This window comes from Zalophus californianus, chromosome 9, assembly GCF_009762305.2.
Source record: "Zalophus californianus isolate mZalCal1 chromosome 9, mZalCal1.pri.v2, whole genome shotgun sequence".
Classification (NCBI taxonomy): Eukaryota; Metazoa; Chordata; class Mammalia; order Carnivora; family Otariidae; genus Zalophus; species Zalophus californianus.
Window position 1 is genome coordinate 56,949,649 of NC_045603.1, and position 22,062 is coordinate 56,971,710.

General features: G+C 43.2%; 1 protein-coding gene across 5 annotated transcripts in view; it reads right to left on the reverse strand.

Annotated features, from left to right (window-relative positions):
- Positions 1–459: 459 nt before the first annotated feature.
- Positions 460–22,062, reverse strand: part of OS9 (OS9 endoplasmic reticulum lectin) — a 30,983-nt gene continuing 9,380 nt past the window's right edge. Inside the window, exons 6-15 of one of the 5 annotated variants that reach the window (XM_027594403.2) lie at positions 5,385–5,595; positions 5,165–5,266; positions 4,856–4,956; positions 4,628–4,679; positions 3,808–3,896; positions 3,313–3,588; positions 2,927–3,116; positions 1,838–2,002; positions 1,553–1,665; positions 460–1,258 (exon numbers count right to left, since the gene is read on the reverse strand). In XM_027594403.2, coding sequence (XP_027450204.1) covers positions 1,133–1,258; positions 1,553–1,665; positions 1,838–2,002; positions 2,927–3,116; positions 3,313–3,588; positions 3,808–3,896; positions 4,628–4,679; positions 4,856–4,956; positions 5,165–5,266; positions 5,385–5,595 — 1,425 coding nt within the window. In that variant the 3' untranslated portion in view covers positions 460–1,132. Of the gene's footprint in view, positions 1,259–1,552; positions 1,666–1,837; positions 2,003–2,926; positions 3,117–3,312; positions 3,589–3,807; positions 3,897–4,627; positions 4,680–4,855; positions 4,957–5,164; positions 5,270–5,384; positions 5,596–22,062 lie in introns of all 5 variants that reach the window. The other 4 variants (XM_027594402.2, XM_027594404.2, XM_027594406.2 and 1 more) reach the window with 4 other exon arrangements.

Consider the following 22,062-nt stretch of genomic DNA (forward strand, 5'->3'; position numbering starts at 1 on the left):
AGACCCTCCTGCCCTCGGCACAGTAGGAAGCTGGCATAGGTGGGCAGCAGTGCCCTCTCTGGGCCTGGCAGAAATGACGTGGTATGGCAGGTGGGCACGGGGTGCGGGTGTCCAACAGAAGCTGCAGCACGCTGCAGGGGGCATTCAGCAGGGTCCCCGTGGTGGGGTAACTCCGGGCTGTGCACAACGCTTTCCGGATGTGAAGGAGGAGAGAAGGAATAGAAACAGAGGAGGGAGAGGAGGGACAACAGAACTACAGGGTGTCCGGTCGGGGGGCTTTGTCCCTCTGTCCTGGTCTCTTCTGGTGCATCCCAGTCCCCACCGGTGCCACTTCGGGGGGGCGGGGTGCAGAGCACAGAATGCGATGGGAGAGCGTGCACTCCACCCTGAGGAGAACCCTCACGCCTGCTCGAGCCCCCACCCCACCTGCCCCCTGAGAAGAAGACACAGACTGATGGATTGATGGTCCAGTTATTTATTGAGAAACCTGATTGTTCAAGAACATGGTGGGTGGTTCTGTACCCCACCTACCCTTTTCAGTGGCATCGTGTCAGGGGTGGTGGGCAACTTTGTCCCGTTTCCTCAGAAACGGAGGCGAAGGCACCTCAACTCGGAAGCCCGGATTGTAGGGAACAGTGTGGGCAGGGAAAGGAGCAGGGAATCCCAAGCCGATCGGAGGGAAGGGGGTGGCCCAGAAGAGCAGCTCAGGCAGGGTGTGGGGGGCCTGCTGAACTGCCCCCCTCTTCTTGCTCTCCCTGCCCTCCTTCAAAAGATCTCATCAACTCTCTAGGGAGGGAGGAGAAAGGAACCGACAAGTTAGGGGACCTGTACCGAGCAGCCAGGGAGAAAGGAAGGGGCTGTGGAGAAGCCTGGGAGAGCAAACCCCACAGGCCCGCCAGGTCTTGGGTGGCTCTCAGCAGCAGCGGCGGAGGCGGAGGCGGCGCGCTCACCCCGCCGCCCCTCTACACCCCCCAGGCAGGAGGCGGCAGGAGGCGGCAGGAGGACAGGTCGTCCACAGCTCAGCGTGCCTCTGCTGTTTCGCCTTCAGGGCCCTGGGCGCGGGTTTGGGGAGGAGGCAGGGCCAGTCTGGGCAGGCTCTGGACTCCTTGGCCAGCCGACCGCACTGGTGGTCTCAGAAGTCAAACTCCTCCAGGTCCCCTGTGCCCTCCCCGCCGCGAGAGCCCCACACGCGGCGGTAATTGCTCTCCAGCTCCTTCTGCCGCTGCCGCTCTTTCTGCGCCTCCTCCGCTCCCTGCACCTGCGGGGAGGCCGGCGAGGAGCGGAGGTTAAGCGCGGTGAGCGGGGGTGGCTGCTGGTGAGCCAAGGGCGGCGCTCGGCGCCGGAGGGTCCGGGGACTGGCCCTGGGGGGCAGGGGGCCAGGCACCCGCACTTCGCAAGGGACGCAAGGGAACAGCGGCCCGAAATTCCAGTAGCTCAGAAGGGGACGAGGCTGGGACTGGCCAGGATGGGCCTGGCCATGCTCTCAACTCCACGGTGCGCTACAGCAGGGTGAAGGCTTGGAGAGCCAGGGCCGGGGTGGACTGCCTCTCACCAAGATATTGAAGAAAATCTCCTTGAGGTTTCTCGTGTCCTCGTCAGTCAGCCAACGGGCATCCTCCTCTGTGCCTTCTGCCCCCGGTCGCACGATTTTGATTTCAATTTTCCCTGGAAAGGAGCCACGTGGGCAGTGAGAGGAGAGGCAGGATGGGAGCTTCTGTGCAGGGCCCTCGGCCTCCCAGGTCCCCAGTGAGGTTTCCAGTCCACCTTGACCCAGCCCCTCCACCTCAGGCAGCAGGCCCTGCCAACAGCTCTTAAGTCAGCCAGCCCCAGGGCCCACCTTCCGCCGTGAGCCCCTCCCTCTCCAGCAGCTCTTTCACCAGCCCCTCGATTTGTTTCAGCTGTGGGTTTTCCCGTTTCATCTCGAGGACAGTCAGATCCTGATTGGGGCCTCCGTGACGGAGCTTGGTGACCCGGACCCGGACTCTGTGTTCAGGATCCTCCTCTTAGAGGGGGAGACACACAGGGAGACACAAAGCAGAGCCGTGACTCCAGGTTAGGGGCTGTGGTGGTCACCTCTCCCACTGGTTTGGGCAGTTTTTCATCACAAACACATAGATGAGATGAACCAGGGCTCAGAATAAATTAGTGCCCTCCCCTTCAAGCCTATAAAGCTCCCTCCACCAACTGCAGCCTCCCTTTTCCCTCCCGGACCAGTAATTCTCTGCCTGTCCCCTACAGGAAAAACGACTGTGTTTTCTGAGGCACCTGGGCCAACAAAGAAGTTTTGTTTTAAGAAGCAGGTTGGAAAACTGTGGTTTGGTACTCCACATGCTGGTACTCGAAAGACATTCCAAAGTTCATAGAGATAGTGGGATGGACGGTTTGAAAACAGAACATTCCATTTGGAATGTCTGATCTCATATGACCCTGTGGAAGGGAGATCAGGGGGTGCAAGAAGAAGCAATAACTTCAAGTCTGTCCAGGCAACGGGCTTATGAATGGCTGGGCTTGCCTATTCACACCCCACTGGCTGGGGCCCCTCCCAGCGCAAAGAGCTCATTGTTGATAAGCTGCGTCCTTCACCGCCGTGTGGTCTTCAGCACGCAGGCCCACTCGCAGTCGTTCTGTTACTGTCTCCTGACCACCATGTGCCAGGAAAGTGCCAGGCACTGGGTGCACAGAAGCAAGCCAGAAAACAAGATAGACATGCTCTAGAAGCTGCTTCCCAAAAAGATGAATGAATAGGAGCTAACGAGGCAAAGGGATGGAGACCGTGGGAAGAAGGCAGGTGTGAACACAGCGTTCCAGAAAGAAGGAAGGGAGTAAGCTCCCTCAGAAGGGAAAGAACACGATCCCCTCCAGGGTCCACCAGCTGAGGGACAAAGACAACGGGCTTGACTGCCCCTCCCTGTCTGACAGCTCTTACCTGCTGTTTGGGGGGAGGGGGGAGGCTTTTGGGGGACAACCCTCCTTTTCCTGTGCTTCTTCACCAGCTCTGGACTCTGTTTTTCCTCCAGCCTTTTGATGAGTTTGTTGAGAGTGGACGTCAGGGCCAGCATCGCCCGGTCACGCTCGGACTCCTTCTGTAGCCCGTCTGGGCCCAGCTCCTTCTCTGTCTGGAGTGCCCAAGGCAGGAATGGGGAGTCAAGGGGCTGGGGGTGGTCAGTGGTCCACGCTCTCCAGGAGAGCACTAGCTACGTCCCAGCCCTCTCTCCGCGCCCCCTTCCCTAGGGCTCCCTTTGGGCCCTCAGGCCGGCCCAGCCCCCAGGAGCGGCGGGCTACGGGGGCGCAGGCGGTGAGAGCCCCGCGCACCTCCTGGATGATGTTCTCCAGTTCCCGCTCCATGCCGGCCTTCACCTCCGACCGGAGCCGGTCTCGGTCTGACGGCAGCAGTATCCCTTCCAGTTCCTTCTCAAACTCTCCCAGTAACTGCTGTTCCTCCTCATCTTCGTCTTCTTCCTCCTCCTCCTCCTCTTCTTCCACCTCGTTCTGATGATCCACGTCACTCTTTCCCTTCACCTCTGCTTCCCTGTGAGGGACTTCTGCAGCACCATCTGCAGGCTGCTCTTGGCCTCCGTCTGGCCTCCCCTGGGTGGACGGGGGCCGGAAGAAAGAGGTGGACAGTTGGGGTTTCGGGAGAGGCGCCAGGGCGGCAGACATACAGTGGAGCGCGGTCGTAGTCTCGGGATGGGAAAAAGAAAGGGAGTCAGCTCCACGGGGCTCACTTCAGGCCCAGGTCAGGGGCGGTTGTCTAAGTGCTCCCAGCAGGGAGGCGGGGTCTCCCCGTCCCTTAAGCAGGGCCCATACCTTTTTTGAGCCACCTTTCAGCTCCTCTATCAATCGAATCAAGTCCGCAGGGCTCCGGATGACTTTGACCTGCACATTGTTCTGAAAATCTGAGATGAAAGAGCAGGAGTGAACCAGTTGTGTCCTAAATTCTATTTTGATTTCCTAAGGAGACCAAGGAAGGACGAGGCCCCCGCCTCCAGGAGCCACCCGTCTGGTCAGTGAGATGGGGCCAACATAGTCCCCTGGAGGGCACTGTCCTGAGGTGGGCCCAGAGGTGAGCGAGGGGATGCTAACGAGCTCCTGGCACTGGCACTGCTGGGTCCCGCTTACAACTACTCCAGGTTTTAGGCCCACGGAAGAGATTCTAGGGCCACAGACTCCTCCTCCCTGGATACTGTTCTGCCCTTTCCACAAATACAAACCACTGATTGTCCACTCTGTTCCAGGCACTCTGCTATGAACTACAGACTCATTCTCTTAACCTCACAACCACCCTGTAAGGTAGGGGTATTACCCACTGTTGGGGGCTGAGGAAACAGAGGTGAAGTGAAATCACCCAGGATTACATTACCCACTGTTGGGGGCTGAGGAAACGGAGGTGAAGTGAAATCACCCAAGATTATAAAGTCAGCAAGCAGCAGAACCACTGTGTCCTGCTATCTCCCTAGAAGGGAACTGCTGTCTGCAAACAGTATGACCTCCTGTAGCAATGAATTGGATGCTGGTCTGGCCACCCAACCTCCCCCACCAGTATTTAGCTCCACCCCACCCCCACCCCCACCCCCACCAACCGCAGAATACATTCAACCAGTAAAGGAGACAGGGAGGGTTCGCTCACCATGGGGAGGGCTGGGCGCTGGATCTGCCGCCTCAGGGTTTGGTTCCTGCTCCTGATGAGGAGAAAGGGCAGAGTCCACTGCACTAGGTGTTTATGTCTACCACACTCAAAAGGTGGTGGTTGCGGGTGCAGCCTTGCCTCCCTAGACAGGTGTAGGTCACCTCATGATGACCTCAGCTTGCCCAGGGCCAGCCTCATCAGAGAAATGGCCAGGAAGCTGGCTCTCACCTCAGCCTGAGCCTCCTCTGCCCCAGGGGTCTGCTCCTCTGGCTCACGAAGCATCTTCCAGAAATCGGATTCCTTACCGTCATCCTTGGTGGTGCGTGCACCTGAGATACAGAGAACAGGGAGGAATCTGAAGGGAGGGGAGAAATGGAAGGGAGCAAGTAGAATGGGGTACATTCTCCTTCACTACTGCTAAGGCATCAGGACCCAGAGGACTTCCTCCCCACCCCAGTCAGTCCGTCCAGGGCAGTAAGACTGGGGAAGAGAAGAAACGGAGAGAGGTTTCGTGGAGCTGGGGCAACAAGGTCCTACCTGCTCTCTCTGAGGGCACTGCCCCCTGCTGGGCCTCACTCCACATGTGGGGCTCTGGGCCTTGCAGCTCCTCTAGGACTCTATCCCCATACTGCTTGGAGTCTACTGAGAAACAGTGTGTGGGCAGGACAGGCCCCGTGCCTCTGGGCTCTCCATCCCTTCTCTTCCGCCGGCCCCGCGCCATGTCACCTCTTCCTCTCCTGGCCTTCTCATTACTCACCAGCTTGCCTCTGGACGTAGGCCGTGTACTCCTCGGGCTGCAGGGCAGGATGACAGAGAATGGCCTGGGGGGCGGCACTGGGTGGGGGCCGGAGGAGAGGGTGGGGGCAGAGCCGAGGTGTCCGAATGGTCAGCACATAGGAGCAGGACAAGGGCTCATCCACACGGTCGATGTAGTCCCCAGACACACCAGCACCCTCGTCACAGAGGAACTGCCAGGATGGAGAGAGCGGACAAACAGTAATTACCACCAATAAGGAGCTTTTGTTCCAGGAGCGGCCGCCTGTTATGTGGCACTTATTGTGTGTCTGGCTCTGTGCGTGCACTGTGTGGATGACACTTTACACACATTAGCCCCGTTAATTATCACAAAAACCTAGTGAGGGAGGGATGCATATCACAAGTTTGTGGCTCAAAAAACTGAGGTTTGATGCAGGTAAGGGACTCGGTCAGGTGGACCACTGATAAGTGGTAAAAACAGGAATCGAATTCAGGCAGCTTCCCTGCAGGTAACCAGCCAGTTTGTGTTTCACATTCTTGCTTTATATAAATACAGCGTATATATACTTATGTATTTGAGAGATATAGATACAGATATAGATATATAGATATATACACACAAACACAGTTGACCCTTGAACAATGCAGGGCATTAGGGACACTGACCTCCCCTCCACCCCTGGAGTCAAAAATCTGCCCAGAACTTCTGACTCCCCCACGACTTCACTACTAAGAGCAAGAGCCACAAGAGATCACTTTTTACTGTGATATACAAGTTCCTGGAGACAACTGCTCACGACAAGACGATTAGCATCATGGAGTTTGGAGCAGATACCCGCGACACTTGAGCTCATCCCAACAGCAACAGCAGGTGGCTACAAAAGTGTTTCAGTCATACAGAATGTACTACGGTTTTATGCTGTTATGATTTACTACCGCATCCTTATGTTTGTTTACATTTCTCTCTTCCGTGAATGGTACCATATATGGTCTATAAGTCTGTGCATGAGTTTTGATGAATTTTAACTTTTATAATAGATTTGTGTATATTTTACGGTTGCAAATGATAGACTACTACCTACATATATTTCATGCACTCATGACATACCTAACTTAATTTTCTCAATATTTCTAGGCTATGTGGTTCATCTGTGAGTTCCTTCAAATTGTCATAAATCTCCAAAAAATTTTTCAATATATTTACTGAAAAAAATCAGCTTATAAGTACGCCCACACAGTTCAAACCAACTTTAGTCAAGGGTCAACTGTACTTATATGTATTTGAAATATATATATTCCTTTTGTGTGTGTACGCATGTATGTGTATATATATGATTAAAATTTTTCCCTGTAAAGACAATATTAAGAAAGAAAAAAGACCTCAAATCAGTAACTTAACCTTCTACCTTAAATCACTAGAAAAAGAAAAGAAAACTAAGCCCAAAGCAAGCAGAGGGAAGGAAGTAATACAGATTAAAACAAAAATAAGTGAAATAGAGAACAGAAAAACAACAGAGAAAAACCAATGAAACTAAAAGTTGTTTTGAAAAGATCAGTAAGTGACAAAACTTTGGCTAGACCTACCAAGAAAAAAAGAGAAGACTTAAATTAGTATAATCAGGAATGAAAGAGGAGATATTACTGTCGACCTTACAGAAATAAAAAAGGATTATAAAGAAATACTATGAACACCTACATGCCAACAAATCAGATAACTTAGATGAAATGGACAAATTTCTAGAAAGGCACAACTACCAAAACTGACTCAGGAAGAAATAGACAATATGAATAGACCTCATAACAAGTAAAGAGATTGAATTAGTAATCCAGAAACTAACCACATAGAAAATCTTGGGCCAGATGGGTCTACTGGTGAATTCTACCAAATATTTAAAAACCAATAAATACCAATCCTAATCAAACTCTTCCAGAAAAAAGAAGAGGGACTATTCCCCCAACTCATACTACAAAGCCAGTATTATAACCCAGATACCAAATCTAGACAAATATAACATAAGAAAAGGAAACTATAAGCCAGTATCTCTTATGAATGAGGACCCCAAATCGTCAACAAGATACTAGTTAATCAATTTTAGCAACCTATAAAAAGGGTTACACACCAGACCACATGGATTTATCCCAGGAGTGTAAAGTTGGGCTAACATAAAAAAATCAATTAATGTACTTAATACACCCGATCAATAGAATAAAGGACAAAACCCACATGATCATCTCAATGGATGCAGAAAAAGCATTTGATAAAATGTGACACATTGTCATGATTAAAACATTCAACAAACTTGAAATAGAAGAGAATTTCATCAACCTGGTAGAAGGCATCTATGAAAAATCCACAGCTAACATTATATTTAATGGTGAAAAACTGAATGGTTTCCCCCTAAGATCAGGAATGAGACAAGGATGGCGCGCCTGGGTGGCTCAGTTGGTTGAGTGTCTAACTCTTGATTTTTCGGCACAGGTCATGATCTCGGGGTTGTGAGATCAAGCCACGTGTTGGCTCCAAACTGGGCGTGGAGCCTGCTTGAGATTATCTCTCTTCCCCTCTCCCTCTCCCCCTTCCTCCCTCTCCCAGCTCTCTCTCATGCTCAAGCTCTTTCTCTCTCTCTCAGAAAAAAAAAAAAGGAATAAGAAGGATGTCTGCTTGTGCCACTTCCATTCAACATTTGACTAGGCCAATAAGGCAAGAAAATGAAATAAAAGGCATCAATACTGGAAAGAAAAAAATACATCTCCATTTACAGATGATTTTACATATAGAAAATCCTAGGGGCACCTGGGTGGCTCAGTCGGCTAAGCACCTGACTTGATCTTAGCTCAGGTCTTGATCTCAGGGTCAGGAGTTCAAGCCCCTCACTGGGCTGCATGCTGAATGCAGAGTCTACTAAAAGAAGAAAGGAAGGTGTAGGTAGGTAGGTAGGTAGGTAGGGAAGGAGGAAATCCTAAAGAATCTATTAAACTATTGGAACTAATATACAAGTTCAGTAAGGTTGCAGGATATAGGACTCGATTGTATTTCTATAACTGCAACGAACAATTAAAAGTAAAATAATAGAAAATAACTCCATTTGCAATAGCATCAAGAGTAATTAGGAATAAATGTGGCAAAAGAAGTGCAAAACTTATACTCTGAAAACTACAAAACATTTCTTAAAGAAGTTAAAGACTTAAACAAATGGAAAGATATCCAAGCTCATAGATTAGAAGACTCAATATTAAGTATTAATATTAAGATGGCAATCCTCTCCCAAATTGATCTTTACATTCAATGCAATCTCCACCAAAGTTCCAGCTGGTTTAGTTGTGGAAATTAACTGATCCTAGAATTCATATGAAAATTCAAGGGACTAATAGCCAAAATAATCTGGGAAAAGAACAAAGTTGGAGAACTCACACTGATTTTATTTTTTTTATTTTTATTTTTAAAGATTCTATTTATTTGACAGAGAGACACAGCGAGAGAGGGAACACAAGCAAGGGGAGTGGGAGAGGGAGAAGCAGGTTTCCCGCGGAGCAGGGAGCCTGATGCGGGGCTTGATCCCAGGACCCTGGGATCATGACCTGAGCCGAAGGCAGACACTTAAAAACTGAGCCGCCGAGGCACCCCTCACACTGATTTTAAAACTTGGTACAAAACTACAATAATCAAGACAGTGTAGTACTGACACAAAGACAGATATATAGACCAAAGAGATAGAATTTAGAGTCCAGAAATTAACCTTTACTTTTATCATCATTTGATGTTTTGAAAGGTAACCAAGATAATTCAGTGGGAATCCTCTTTTCAACAAATAATGGTGGGTCAACTGGATATCTACGTGCAAAAAAAAGGAGTTGGACCCCTACCTCCTACTATATATAAAAATTAACTCAACATGGATCAAAGACCTAAATATAAAACTATAACATTTTCAGGAAGAAATGTAGGTGTAAGTCTTCATGGCCTTAGATAAGCTAATGGTTTATTTGATAGGACATGAAAGGCACAGGTAACAAAAAATAGGTAAATAGGAATTCATCAGAATTAAAAGCTTTTGTGCTGCAAAGGACACCATCAAGAATGTGAAGTGACAACCCAAAGAATGGGAGAAAATATTTGTAAGTCGTGTATCTAATAAAACTTGTATCCAGAATACACAAAGAAAACTTACAACTCAATAATGAAAAGACAAATAATGCAATTTAAAAACAGGAAAAGATCTGAATAGACATCTCTCCAAAGAAGATACACAACTTGCTAATAAAGCACATGAAAAGATGTGCCACATCTTTTACCATCAGGGAAATGCAAATCAAAACCACAATGAAATGCCACTTCATACTCACTAGGATGGCTATAGTTTAAAAGATAAAAGCAAATGTTGATGAGGATGTGGAGAAACCCTCATATACTACTAGTGGGATTGTAAGATGGTGCTACTGCTTTGGGAAAAGTCTGGCAGTTTCTCCAAAAGTTTACTGTATGATCCAGCAGTTCTACTCCTTGGTATTTACCAAGAGAAATGAAAACCTATGTCCACACAAAATCTTGTTCACAAATGTTAAAAGCAGCATTGTTCATAAAACTACAAAGTGTAAATAACCCAAATGTCCACCAAGTGATGAATGGACAAACAGTATGTGGAACAGTACTTGGCAATAACATGTAAGAAAGTAACGGTGAGGGGCGCCTGGGTGGCTCAGTTGGTTGGGCAACTGCCTTCGGCTCAGGTCGTGATCCTGGAGTCCCGGGATCGAGTCCCGCATCGGGCTCCCTGCTCAGCAGGGAGTCTGCTTCTCCCTCTGACCCTCTTCCCTCTCATGCTCTCTCTCTTTCTCTCTCTCTCAAATAAATAAATAAAATCTTTAAAAAAAAAAAAAAAGTAATGGTGATGCTACCCATGGATGATCCTTGAAAACACAGTAAGTGAAAGAAGCCAGACACAAAGGTCACATATTGTATGATTCCAGTCACATGAAATGTCCAGAAGAGGCAAATCTGTAGAGACAGAAAGATGAGACGTTGTCTAGAGTGGTGGGTGTGGTCCAGGGGACAGTTTGATGGAAAGTAACTGCCAAAGAGTAAGGACTTTCTTTTAGGGTGGGGAAGATGCTCTGAAAGTAATTGTGGTGATGATGGCACAACTCTGAATATACTACACACCACTAAACTGCGCGCTGAATTGCATGGCATGTGAATCATATCTTTATAAAACTCTTACTGAAAAAAAAATACTACATAACTTCTTACTCAGCTGAAAGAAGAGGTGGCATGATTTAGACAAAATGAAAGAAAATAAAAGAAAGGAGAGAAAAAGAAACAGAACAGATAGAACAAAAGAAAGCATAAAATAAAATGTTAGAAGTAAATCCAAAAAAATATATGAATTTGTATATATAAAATAAATGGTTAAAAATTTCTAAAAATACAACAATATGCTGTTTACAAAACACATTTAAGACATAAGAATTTAGAAAGGCTAAAAGTAAAAGGATGAAAAAAATACAGTAAACAACTCAGTGAAAGCTGTCACACAGTTCTATTACCACACAAGAGACTGTAAGTAAAAAAATTAAGATAGAGAAGACCAATTCATAATGTTAAAAGTTCAACTTATGAGGAAGATAATTTAAATTGTATGTAAGTCTTTATCTTCTTTATTGTCTGTCTCTCCCAACTAGAGCAGGAATTTTTGTCTTTTTTGTCCACCAAAATATCCCTAGCAACTACAACAGTGCCTGGCACATAGAAGCCCTCAATAAATATTTGTTGAAGAAATGAATGGATTGCCTCAAGATACATAAAGCAACAACAGACAGAATAATGAATAAATTTAAAGAATAAGGAATAACAGACAAGTCAATAATTATAGCAGAAGACAAATGATTGAACAGCACAATTAATAATCATGACCTGAAAGACATACAGAAAACACTGTACCTAACAACAGAGTACACGTTCTTTTCTAGCACAAAGAAACATTCAGAGAAACTGACATATACTGGGCCACTTAACAAGTCTCAACAAATTTCAAGGACTCAAATGGTACAACTACCAGATAATCTATGTAATTATGAGATATATAAGAAAACCAGGGAAACCTGAAGATATTGAATATTTGATAATAATAAGGAATTACTCTTAATTCTTTAGTGTGATATGGTATTGTAGTTATGTTTTTAAAAGAACTTTTTTATTATTTACTTATTTGTCAGAGAGAGAGAGAGCACAAGCAGGGGAGTGGGAGAGGGAGAAGCAGGCTCCTCACTGAGCAGGGAGCCAGATGTGGGACTCGATCCCAGGACCCTGAGATCATGACTCGAGCCGAAGGCAAACGCTTAACCGACTGAGCCACCCAGGAGTCCCTAAAAGAGCTTTTTTAGAAAAAAAGATTTATTTATTTGAGAGAGAGAGAGAGAATGAACGTGTGATGGAGGGAGAGGCAGAGTGAGAGGGAGAGACAGAATCTCAAGCAGACTCCATGCTCAGCGGAGATCATGACCTGAGCTGAAACCAAGAGTCAGACGCTTAACCTACTGAGCCACCCAGGGGCCCCTAAAAGAGCTTTAACCTTAGAGGGATAAATACAGAAATGTTTATGGATGAAATGATGTCTGTAATTTCCTTCCAAATAGTCTGGGAGTGGAGGCGGGAGTGGAGGGAGGTGGGCAAGAAGATAGATAAAATGAGACTGGACATATTTGTTGAAACTAGATGATCACAGGAGGTCATTGTACAATTATCCCTGATTTTATATATTTCTAACTTTCCAAAATAAAGGTTTTACAAGGACAATCTTAAATACACATAAACTGCACCCAGCATTTATACTTTTAAGACATATTTACACATGAATATATGTATAATGTAATAATCTTTTATAATAACAAAAACTGGAGGGAAAACTATTTACTCAGTACAGCAATGGTGACAAAATGATGGGACATTGATCCAGTGGAATAATATGCAGATGTAAAAATGAAAAACAAAGCTCTAGATGTAAGGCCATTGAAAGATCTCTAAGAATTATTGACAAGATATATAAAAACAAGGTGCAACATGTGTTTAATATACTATATGTTGTGTATAAAAAAAAGAGAGAAAAAGAAATAAGATTCTCTAGTCATAACTGCTTGTGAACCACAAAGGAAGGCAAGGAGTGCACGTGAAACACTAAGAGCAAGGTGACCTGTGGGGGGTGGGGCATGAACGGGAACTGCGCAGGTGGGAGATAAGTTTGGGAGGGGGAATTCTCCTTGCACAAAAATTTCTATATTGTCTGGGTTTTCAGTTATGGAAAAGTATTATCCATTTGAAATTTAGATAAAGATACAAATCAAAACCACAATGAGATACCACCTCACAACAGTCAGAATGGCTAAAATTAACAAGTCAGGAAATGACAGAGGTTGGCGAGGGTGCAGAGAAAAGGGAACCCTCCTACACTGTTGGTGGGAATGCAAGCTGATGCAGCCACTCTGGAAAACAGTATGGAGGTTCCTCAAACAGTTGAAAATAGAGCTACCACACAATCCAGCAATTGCACTACTGGGTATTTACCCCAAAGATACAAATGTAGTGATTCGAAGGGGCACCTGCACCCCAATGTTTATAGCAGCAATGTCCACAATAGCCAAAGTACGGAAAGAGCCCAGATGTCCATCAACAGATGAATGGATAAAGATGTGGTACATATATATTATGGAATACTACTCAGCCATCAAAAAATGAAATCTTGCCATTTGCAATGACATGGATGGAACTAGAGGATATTGTGTAAGTGAACTAAGTCAATCAGAGAAAGACAATTATCATATGATCTCACTCATATGTGTAATTTAAGAAATGAAACAGAGGATCATAGGGGAAGAGAGGGAAAAATAAAACAAGATGAAATCAGAAAAGGAGACAAACCATGAGAGACTCTTAATCATAGGAAACAAACTAAGGGTTGCTGGAGGGGAGGGGGGTTGAAAAAAAAAAAGAAATTTAGGTAAAGAAATTTAAAATAGCCATAAAAACTTGTAATAACTAAAGAAGTGCTTGGAGAGAAATTTATAAGAAATGTTTATAAAAAAGGAAAAGCTGAAAATGAAGGAGTTAAGCATTCATTTCAAGAAGTTAAAAATGGAACAGTAAAATAAACCCAAGAAAGCAGAAGGAAGAAAAATAAAGAGTAGACATTAATAAAATAGAAAACAAACGCAATACAGAAACTCAATAGAGCCAAAATACTTGGTTCTCTAAAAAGAGTAATACAACTGACCAACCTCTGGTGAGATGACCAGTAACAAAGGAGGGAAAAAACCCCTGAGGAATGAAAAGAGGAACCTAATCACAAATGCTACAGAGATTAAAAAGATAATAATAGAATGGTATCATGAACAACTTTATGACAATAAATTTGAAAAATCAGATGAAATGCATAAATTCCTAAAAAATACACCTTACTATAACTGACACAAAGAAATAGAAAATTTTGAATATTCCTAAAAATAACAAGAAAATCAAGTTGAAAATCTTCCCACAATGAAAATGTAGACCAACATGATTTTCTAGGTTAATTCTAGCAAACGCTCAAGGAATAAAAAAACTGCAATCTTGAGGCACCTGGGTGGCTCAGCCAGTTAAGTCTTGATTTCAGGGTCATGAGTTCAAGCCCCATGCTGGTGTGGAGCCTACTTTAAAAAAAAAATTACAATCTTAAACATTCTTTGGAGTATAGAAAAAGTGAGAACATTTTTTAACTCATCTTTTTTTTAAAAAAATTTTTTAAGATTTTATTTATTTATTTGAGAGAGAGAATGAGATAGAGAGAGAGCATGAGAGGGGAGAGGGTCCGAGGGAGAAGCAGACTCCCTGCTGAGCAGGGAGTCCGATGCGGGACTCGATCCCGGGACTCCAGGATCATGACCTGAGCCGAAGGCAGTCATTTAACCAACTGAGCCACTCAGGCGCCCTTAACTCATCTTTTGAAGAGAGCATAATCATGTTACCAAAACGTGATAAGGACAGTACTAGAAGGAAAAACTACAGGTCAGTCTCTCTCAAGAGATATATAGAGAGTCCTTTAAAAAGCAGCAAACTGAATCCAGCAAGATCTAAATAAAAAGAATAGTCAAGGATAATACATATGACCAAACTGGGTTCATCTCAGGAATGCAAAATTGGTTTAACATTAGAAAATCAATAAATCGTTTAATTTCAAATGAAAGTTTGGTTTAATATTAGGGTATTAATTAAGTACATTAGTTTAAATCAGTTTCATATTAGTAAATTCTTTTTTTTTTAAGAGTTTATTTATTTGAGAGAGAGAGAATGAGAGATAGAGAGCATGAGAGGGAAGAGGGTCAGAGGGAGAAGCAGACTCCCTGCTGAGCAGGGAGCCCGATGCGGGACTCGATCCCGGGACTCCAGGATCATGACCCGAACCGAAGGCAGTCGCTTAACCAACTGAGCCACCCAGGCGCCCATATTAGTAAATTCTTGAAAGAATGACCAGTTCTTAGGAATCAGTGAAATGCAAATTAAATTCATCATGAGATACCATTACACATCCAACAAATTAGTGAAGATTTGAAAGTCCGGTAGTATATATTGGCCAGGATATGGGATGTTGGGAAGTCATACTGCAATAAGAGTATAACTAGGAACCAAAACTTGGGAAAATATTCTGCAATGCCAAATAAAGTAGAACAGGGGCTCACCTTCATATCCAATGACCGAGCAATCCTATGCCCAAGCATAGGATTCTCCTTCAAGAGATTCTTGCACAATATATTAGGAGATACTTACAAGAACGTTGTACATAGCAGCAGGTTTTGGTAATAGCAGAAAACTGGGAACAACCCAAACGTCCGCAAAAGGTAATTTGGATGAAAAGATGACGACGAACTATACAAAGGAATACACTGCAGGCCTGTAAGCGAGTGCACAGCAGTTCCAGACCTTGACGGGGCTGAATCTCAAACACAGTACCGAGCAAAAGAAACAAACCCCAGATTTCCTTGTATGCACTCTGCATGTTTTCATACAATATGATACCATTTGTATAAAGTTCAGAAGAAGGCGGCTAAATTAAATGAGATGCATACACAGATGGCAAAACTCTAGAGTAAAGCAAAGGAGTTCTCGCAAAGTTAGGATAGCTGTTAGCTCTGTGGTAAAGGGAGAGAGAGGGATGTGGTGTGTGGGGGCACAGAGGAACTCAAGGTACTGTCAGCATTCTTCCATAACCTAAGGCAATTGGATGGGTATCTCCTTTATTCATCCTTACACAACAGATGCATGTTTTATACCATTTTATATAGTGTGGTATATTTCGCAATATTTTTAAAATGTGATTAGGAAAAAAAATGACAACATTAAAGTACAAGAGGAATAATTTACCATGAAGATATCACAATTCTGAATTTATATGCGTCTATCACAGCCTCAAAATATATGAAGGAAAAATTAACACAATTGCCAAATCCACCATCACAGTGAAAATTTTAATACACCTCTTTCAATTATTGGCCATGTGGACAAAATAAAATTAGTAGAAAACTTGACCAATACAATTAGTCTTGAACTGAATAGAGAAAACACATGCTTTCAAGCACACGCAGACAATTTTTTAAAGTTCACCAGAGAAAGTCGATAATCACCAATGAATCACTGACATAACAGCGAAAAATGAGAAATCAATAGCAATTACATAAAAACAACGTAAATAAAACACAACTGTTTAGCAATATAATAAGCATAAATCTAAAAGAAGTTCCCAAGCAAAGTGCAAGTAACAATGAAAATGGAAACACTGCCTATCAAAACTTGAGGGACGCACCCCACAGGGAGTGAAATGGACAGCTTTCTCCATACATGATTAGGAAAGGAGGAAGTGAGTGAAGCGCCCCGCAATTTCTATTACGGACAAAGGGACAATCTATTATACAAAGGGTTCTTATGAGTTCAGAAGAAAAAGAGCAACAATCCATTAGGAAAATGAGCAAAGATTTTGGATGATTGAAAAAAGAGTAAAAGGGCGCCTGGGTGGCTCAGTTGGTTAAGTGGCTGCCTTCGGCTCAGGTCATGATCCTGGAGTCCCGGGATCAAGTCCCACATCGGGCTCCCTGCTCAGCAGGGAGTCTGCTTCTCCCACTGACCCTCTTCCTTCTCATGCTCTCTATCTCTCATTCTCTCTCTCTCAAATAAATAAATAAAATCTTTAAAAAAAAATGAAAAAAGAGTAAAGGTTGAAACAGAAATGGCTCTTAAATAGGAGTAAGATTATTTACCTTTTCCTAAGATAAATGCAAGTTAAAATCATACTAAGAAGTCACTGTTTATCTGATGCCTATTCGATGACTGGCCAAAATCCACAAGTTAAAAATACTCTGGGCTGGCAGAGCTGTAGGGGAACTGGCATTCCTCTACACTGCTGAAGGGAGAGTAATTTACCTAAGCAGGGTAACTTGGCAGTATGTATCAAAATCACACAAGTCTACTTCCAGGAATATAACCTACATCTACTCTGGAGGTACAAGGTTATTCACTGCAGCACTTTTGTGTTAATAAGAGTTAAAACAACCAAGGGCGCCTGGGTGGCTCAGTCATTAAGCGTCTACCTTCAGGTCAGGTCATGATCCCAGGGTTCTGGGATCGAGCCCTGCATCGGGCTCCCTGCTCAGTGGGAAGCCTGCTTCTCCCTCTCCCCCTGCTTGTGTTCCCTCTCTCGCTGTGTCTCTCTGTGTCAAATAAATAAATAAAATCTTAAAAAAAAACCCACAAAGAAACAAAGAGGAAGGAAGGGAGGGAGGGAGGAAAAGGAAGCTATTTATATATATATTTGGAAAGAGCTCAAAGATAAATGTTTGTACAAACACTGAAAAAAATCTCTGAGTCAGGGCACCTGGCTGGCTGTCAGTAGAGCCTGCGACTCTTGATCATGGGGTCATGAATTTGAGCCCAAGGTTGGGGGTAGTTTACTTAAAAATAAAATCTCTGAGGAGCACCTGAGTGGCTCAGTTGGTTGAGCGCCCAATTCCTGATTTCAGCCCAGGTCATGATCTCAGGGGTGGATCATGAGATCGCGCCTCATGTCAGCTCTGCGCTGGTTGAGGAACCTGCTTAAGATTCTCTCTCCCAGAAGCGCCTGGGTGGCTCAGTTGGTTAAGCAGCTCAGGTCTGATCCCAGGGTTCTGGGATCCAGCTCCGCATTGGGCTCCTTGCTCAGTGGGGAACCTGATTCGCCCTCTCCCTCTGCCTGCTGTTTCCCCCGCTTGTGCCCTCTCTCTCTCACTATCTCTCTCTGTCAAATAAGTAAATAAAATCTTAAAAAAAGATTCTCTCTCCCTCTACTCCCCGACCTCCACCCTATGCAAGTGCTCGCTCTAAAAAAAAAAAAAAAAAAAAAAAAATCTGAGCATACAAGTATTTTTATATTTGAGCTATGAGAATGTAGTATCTATTCAAAAAAATTAAATATAGAATTTTTTAAGTGTGGCCACATGCAGAAGAATGAAACTGGACCATTTCCTCACACCATACACAAAAATAGATTCAAAATGGATGAAAGACCTAAATGTGAGACAGGAATCTATCAAAATCCTAGAGGAGAACACAGGCAGCAACCTCTTCGACCTTAGCTGCAGCAACTTCTTGCTAGACATGTCTCCAAAGGCAAGGGAAGCAAGGGCAAAAATGAACTATTGGGACTTCATCAAGATAAAAAGCTTTTGCACAGCAAAGGAAACAGTCAACAAAACCAAAAGACAACAGGCAGAATGGGAGAAGATATTTGCAAATGACATATCAGATAAAGGGCTAGTATCCAAAATCCATAAAGAACTTATCAAACTCAACACCTAAAGAACAAATAATCCAATCAATGGGCAGAAGACATACAAATAGCCAATAGACACATGAAAAAATGCTCAACATCACTCAGAATCAGTGAAATACAAATCAAAACCACAATGAGATACCACCTCACACCAGTCAGAATGGCTAAAATTAACAAGTCAGGAAACGACAGAGGTTGGCGAGGATGTGGAGAAAGGGGAACCCTCCTACACTGTTGGTGGGAATGCAAGCTGATGCAGCCACTCTGGAAAACAGTATGGAGGTTCCTCAAACAGTTGAAAATAGAGCTACCATACAATCCAGCAATTGCACTACTGGGTATTTACCCCAAAGATACAAATGTAGTGATTCGAAGGGGCACCTGCACCCCAATGTTTATAGCAGCAATGTCCACAATAGCCAAAGTATGGAAAGAGCCCAGATGAATGGATAAAGAAGATGTGGGAAATATATATATACTATGGACTACTACTCAGCCATAAAAAAAAAAAAAATGAAATCTTGCCATTTGCAGTGACGTGGATGGAACTAGAGGGTATTGTGTAAGTGAACTAAGTCAATCAGAGAAAGACAATTATCATATGATCTCACTCATATGTGGAATTTAAGAAATGAAACAGAGGATCATAGGGGAAGAGAGGGAAAAATAAAACAAGATGAAATCAGAGAGGGAGACAAACCATGAGAGACTCTTAATCATAGGAAAGAAACTAAGGGTTGTGGGGGAAGGGGGGGTAACTGGGTGATGGATATTAAGGAGGACACATGATGCAATGAGCACTGGGTATTATATAAGACTGATGAATCACTAACCTCTACATCTGAAACTAATAAAACATTATATGTTAATTGAATTTAAATTTTAAAAAATACTAAAAAAATTTTTTAAGTGTGAAAAAAATTCAAGAAGTTAGAAAGAGAAGTGAATAAACATAAAGCAGAAGGAAAAGAATAATAAAGATAAAATAATGATGTTAATGAAATAGTAAACAGACAACAGAGTGGATAAAGTCAAATGCGGCTCTTGGACTAATAAATCTCTAGCAAGACAGATCAACAAAAAGAGAAAAGGCAAAGTCAATATTAGGAATTAAAAGGGAACAGATCTATAAAAAGTGATTATTAAAAATAAAACATTATAGGGCGCCTGGGTGGCTCAGTTGGTTAAGCGACTGCCTTCGGCTCAGGTCATGATCCCAGAGTCCCGGGATCGAGTCCCGCATTGGGCTCCCTGCTCGGCGGGGAGCCTGCTTCTCCCTCTGACCCTCCCCCCTCTCATGTACTCTCTCTCTCATTCTCGCTCTCTCAAATAAATACATCTTTAAAAAAATAAATAAATAACACATTATTTTAAGGGGCGCCTTGGGTGGCTCAGTCAGCTAAGCGTCTGCCTTCAGCTCGGGTCATGATCCCAGGGTCCTGGAATCGAGCCCCGCATGGGGCTCTCTGCTCAGCGGGGAGCCTGCTTCTCCCTCTCCTTCTGCCCCTCTCCTTGCTTGTGTGCTCTCTCTCTCTCAAATAAATAAATCTTTAAAAAAAAAAACACAGGGCGCCTGGGTGGCTCAGTTATTAAGCATCTGCCTTCGGTCTGGTTGTGATCCCAGGGTCCTGGGATCAGCCCCACATCAGGCTCCCTGCTCAGCGGGAAGCCTGCTTCTCCCTCTCCTATTCCCCCTGCTTGCATTCCCTCTCTTGCTGTGTCTGTCTCTGTCAAATAAATAAATAAAATCTTTAAAAAAATAAAATAAAATAAAAACATTATAATTTTATGCTAATACATTTGAAAATTTAGACAACTAAATAATGGCCTATGAAATTGTAACTTGTTAATGCTTCATGTATTAATATGAAAAACCCTTATCATCATTTAATATACTAAATCAGTAGTAAAAACCATCCCCACAATACACAATATACAGTATTGTGTATTGGGACGAGGTGGTTTTAGAGAGTTCTCCCAAACCTTTAAAGAATAGATTAATTCCTATCTTAGCAAACTGTTCCAGAGAACAAAGAAAGAGAGTTCAAGAAATTTATGAAGCTAATATAACTTGATACCAAGACAAGACTAAAACAATACAAGAAAACTGTAGACCAATTCACTTATGAAAACAGCTGTAAAAATCAATTAAAATATTAGGAAACTGAATATATCAGTGTATTAAGAATATTTCAAGGGGCACCTGGCTGGTTCAGTCAGTAGAGCATGTGACTCTTGATCTCAGGGTTGTCATTTGAGCCCCATGTTGAGTGGAGCGATTACTTAAAAATAAAATCTTTTTTTAAAAAAAAAATCTTAAAAAATTTTATTTATTAATTTGAGAGAGAGAGAGAGAATGAGAGAGAGAACACGAGAAGGGAGAGGGTCAGAGGGAGAAGCAGACTCCCTGCTGAGCAGGGAGCCCAATGTGGGACTCAATCCCGGGACTCCAGGATCATGACCTGAGCCAAAGGCAGTCGCCTAACCAACTGAGCCACCCAGGCGCCCCTTAAAAATAAAATCTTAAAAAAATACTTTATGACCATGAATTATCCCAGAAATGCAAGGGTAAAAAAAAAAAAATCTTAGAAAATGAATTAGTTGAATTCACCATATTAAAAAAAAAGATGGAAAACCATATAACCATCTTGATACAGAAAAAACATGTTAAAATTCCACACCTACCCATGATGAAAATGTTCCTCAAACTAGGAATAAAATGGATCTTCATTTACCTGATAAAGGGTGTCTACAAAAAGCCTACAAGAAAACATCATGTTCATAGTGTAACTTCAGGAGTACTCCCTTAAAGTCAGAACAAGCCGAAATGCCCACCATAACCACTTCTACTGCACTGCAGGTATAAGAAAAATGAAATATATAAGGATTAGAAAGGAAGAAACCAAAGTGTCCCTATTTTCAGATGACATAAATTATTCACATAGAAAATCCATGAGAACCTGCAAACTATTAGGAATGAGAGTTCAGTAAAGTTGTGAATACAAGATCAATATATAAAATTAATAATGTGACGGTATCCCAGCAACACTCAATCAGAAAATGCAATTTTTAAAAGATGCTATTTATAGGCTCAGTCAGTTGAACGTCTGATTCTTGATTTCAGCTCAGGTCATGATCTCGGGGTCATGGAACTGAACACTGCATCGGGCTCCATGCTCACTGAAAAGTCTGCTGGAGATTCTCTCTCTCTCCTTCTCCCGCTGCCCCTCCCTGCTCAAATGGATAAGTAAATCTTTTAATAAATAAATAAATAAATAAATAAATAAATAAATAAATAAATAAAGCCATTTACAATAGCATCAAAAACTATAAGGTACCTGTATGCTGGAAACATTTGCCTACACACATAAGACACAAATAAAAGCTAACCTTACATGAGATATACAAAAGCTTTCATAGAGAAAATTAAAATATTTCTAAAGTACAAGGCAATAAATAAATAGTATACATTATGTTAATTGTGAATGAAGAGTCAATATCATAAATATCAATTCTCTCCAAATTAATATAAAATTCAATGTAATTCCAATTCAAATCCCCAACAGTTTTTTCACAGAACTTGTCCAGTAATATCTCAGACAGCTTTGAAGAACAAAGGAAAAAAATGCCTATTATCAGATACCAAGACTTATTAAAAATCTATAGTACTTAAAACAATGATATTGGCATAAGAATACACACAGACTATTGAAACAAAAGAGAAGCCAAGAAGAAAATGCACATATATATGGCAGCTTGATACATGCCTGGGGTGGCACTACAAATCAGGGGAGAAAGCATGGGCTGTTCAATAAATGATGCTGGGACAGCCGGTTATCCAGATGAAAAATAGGT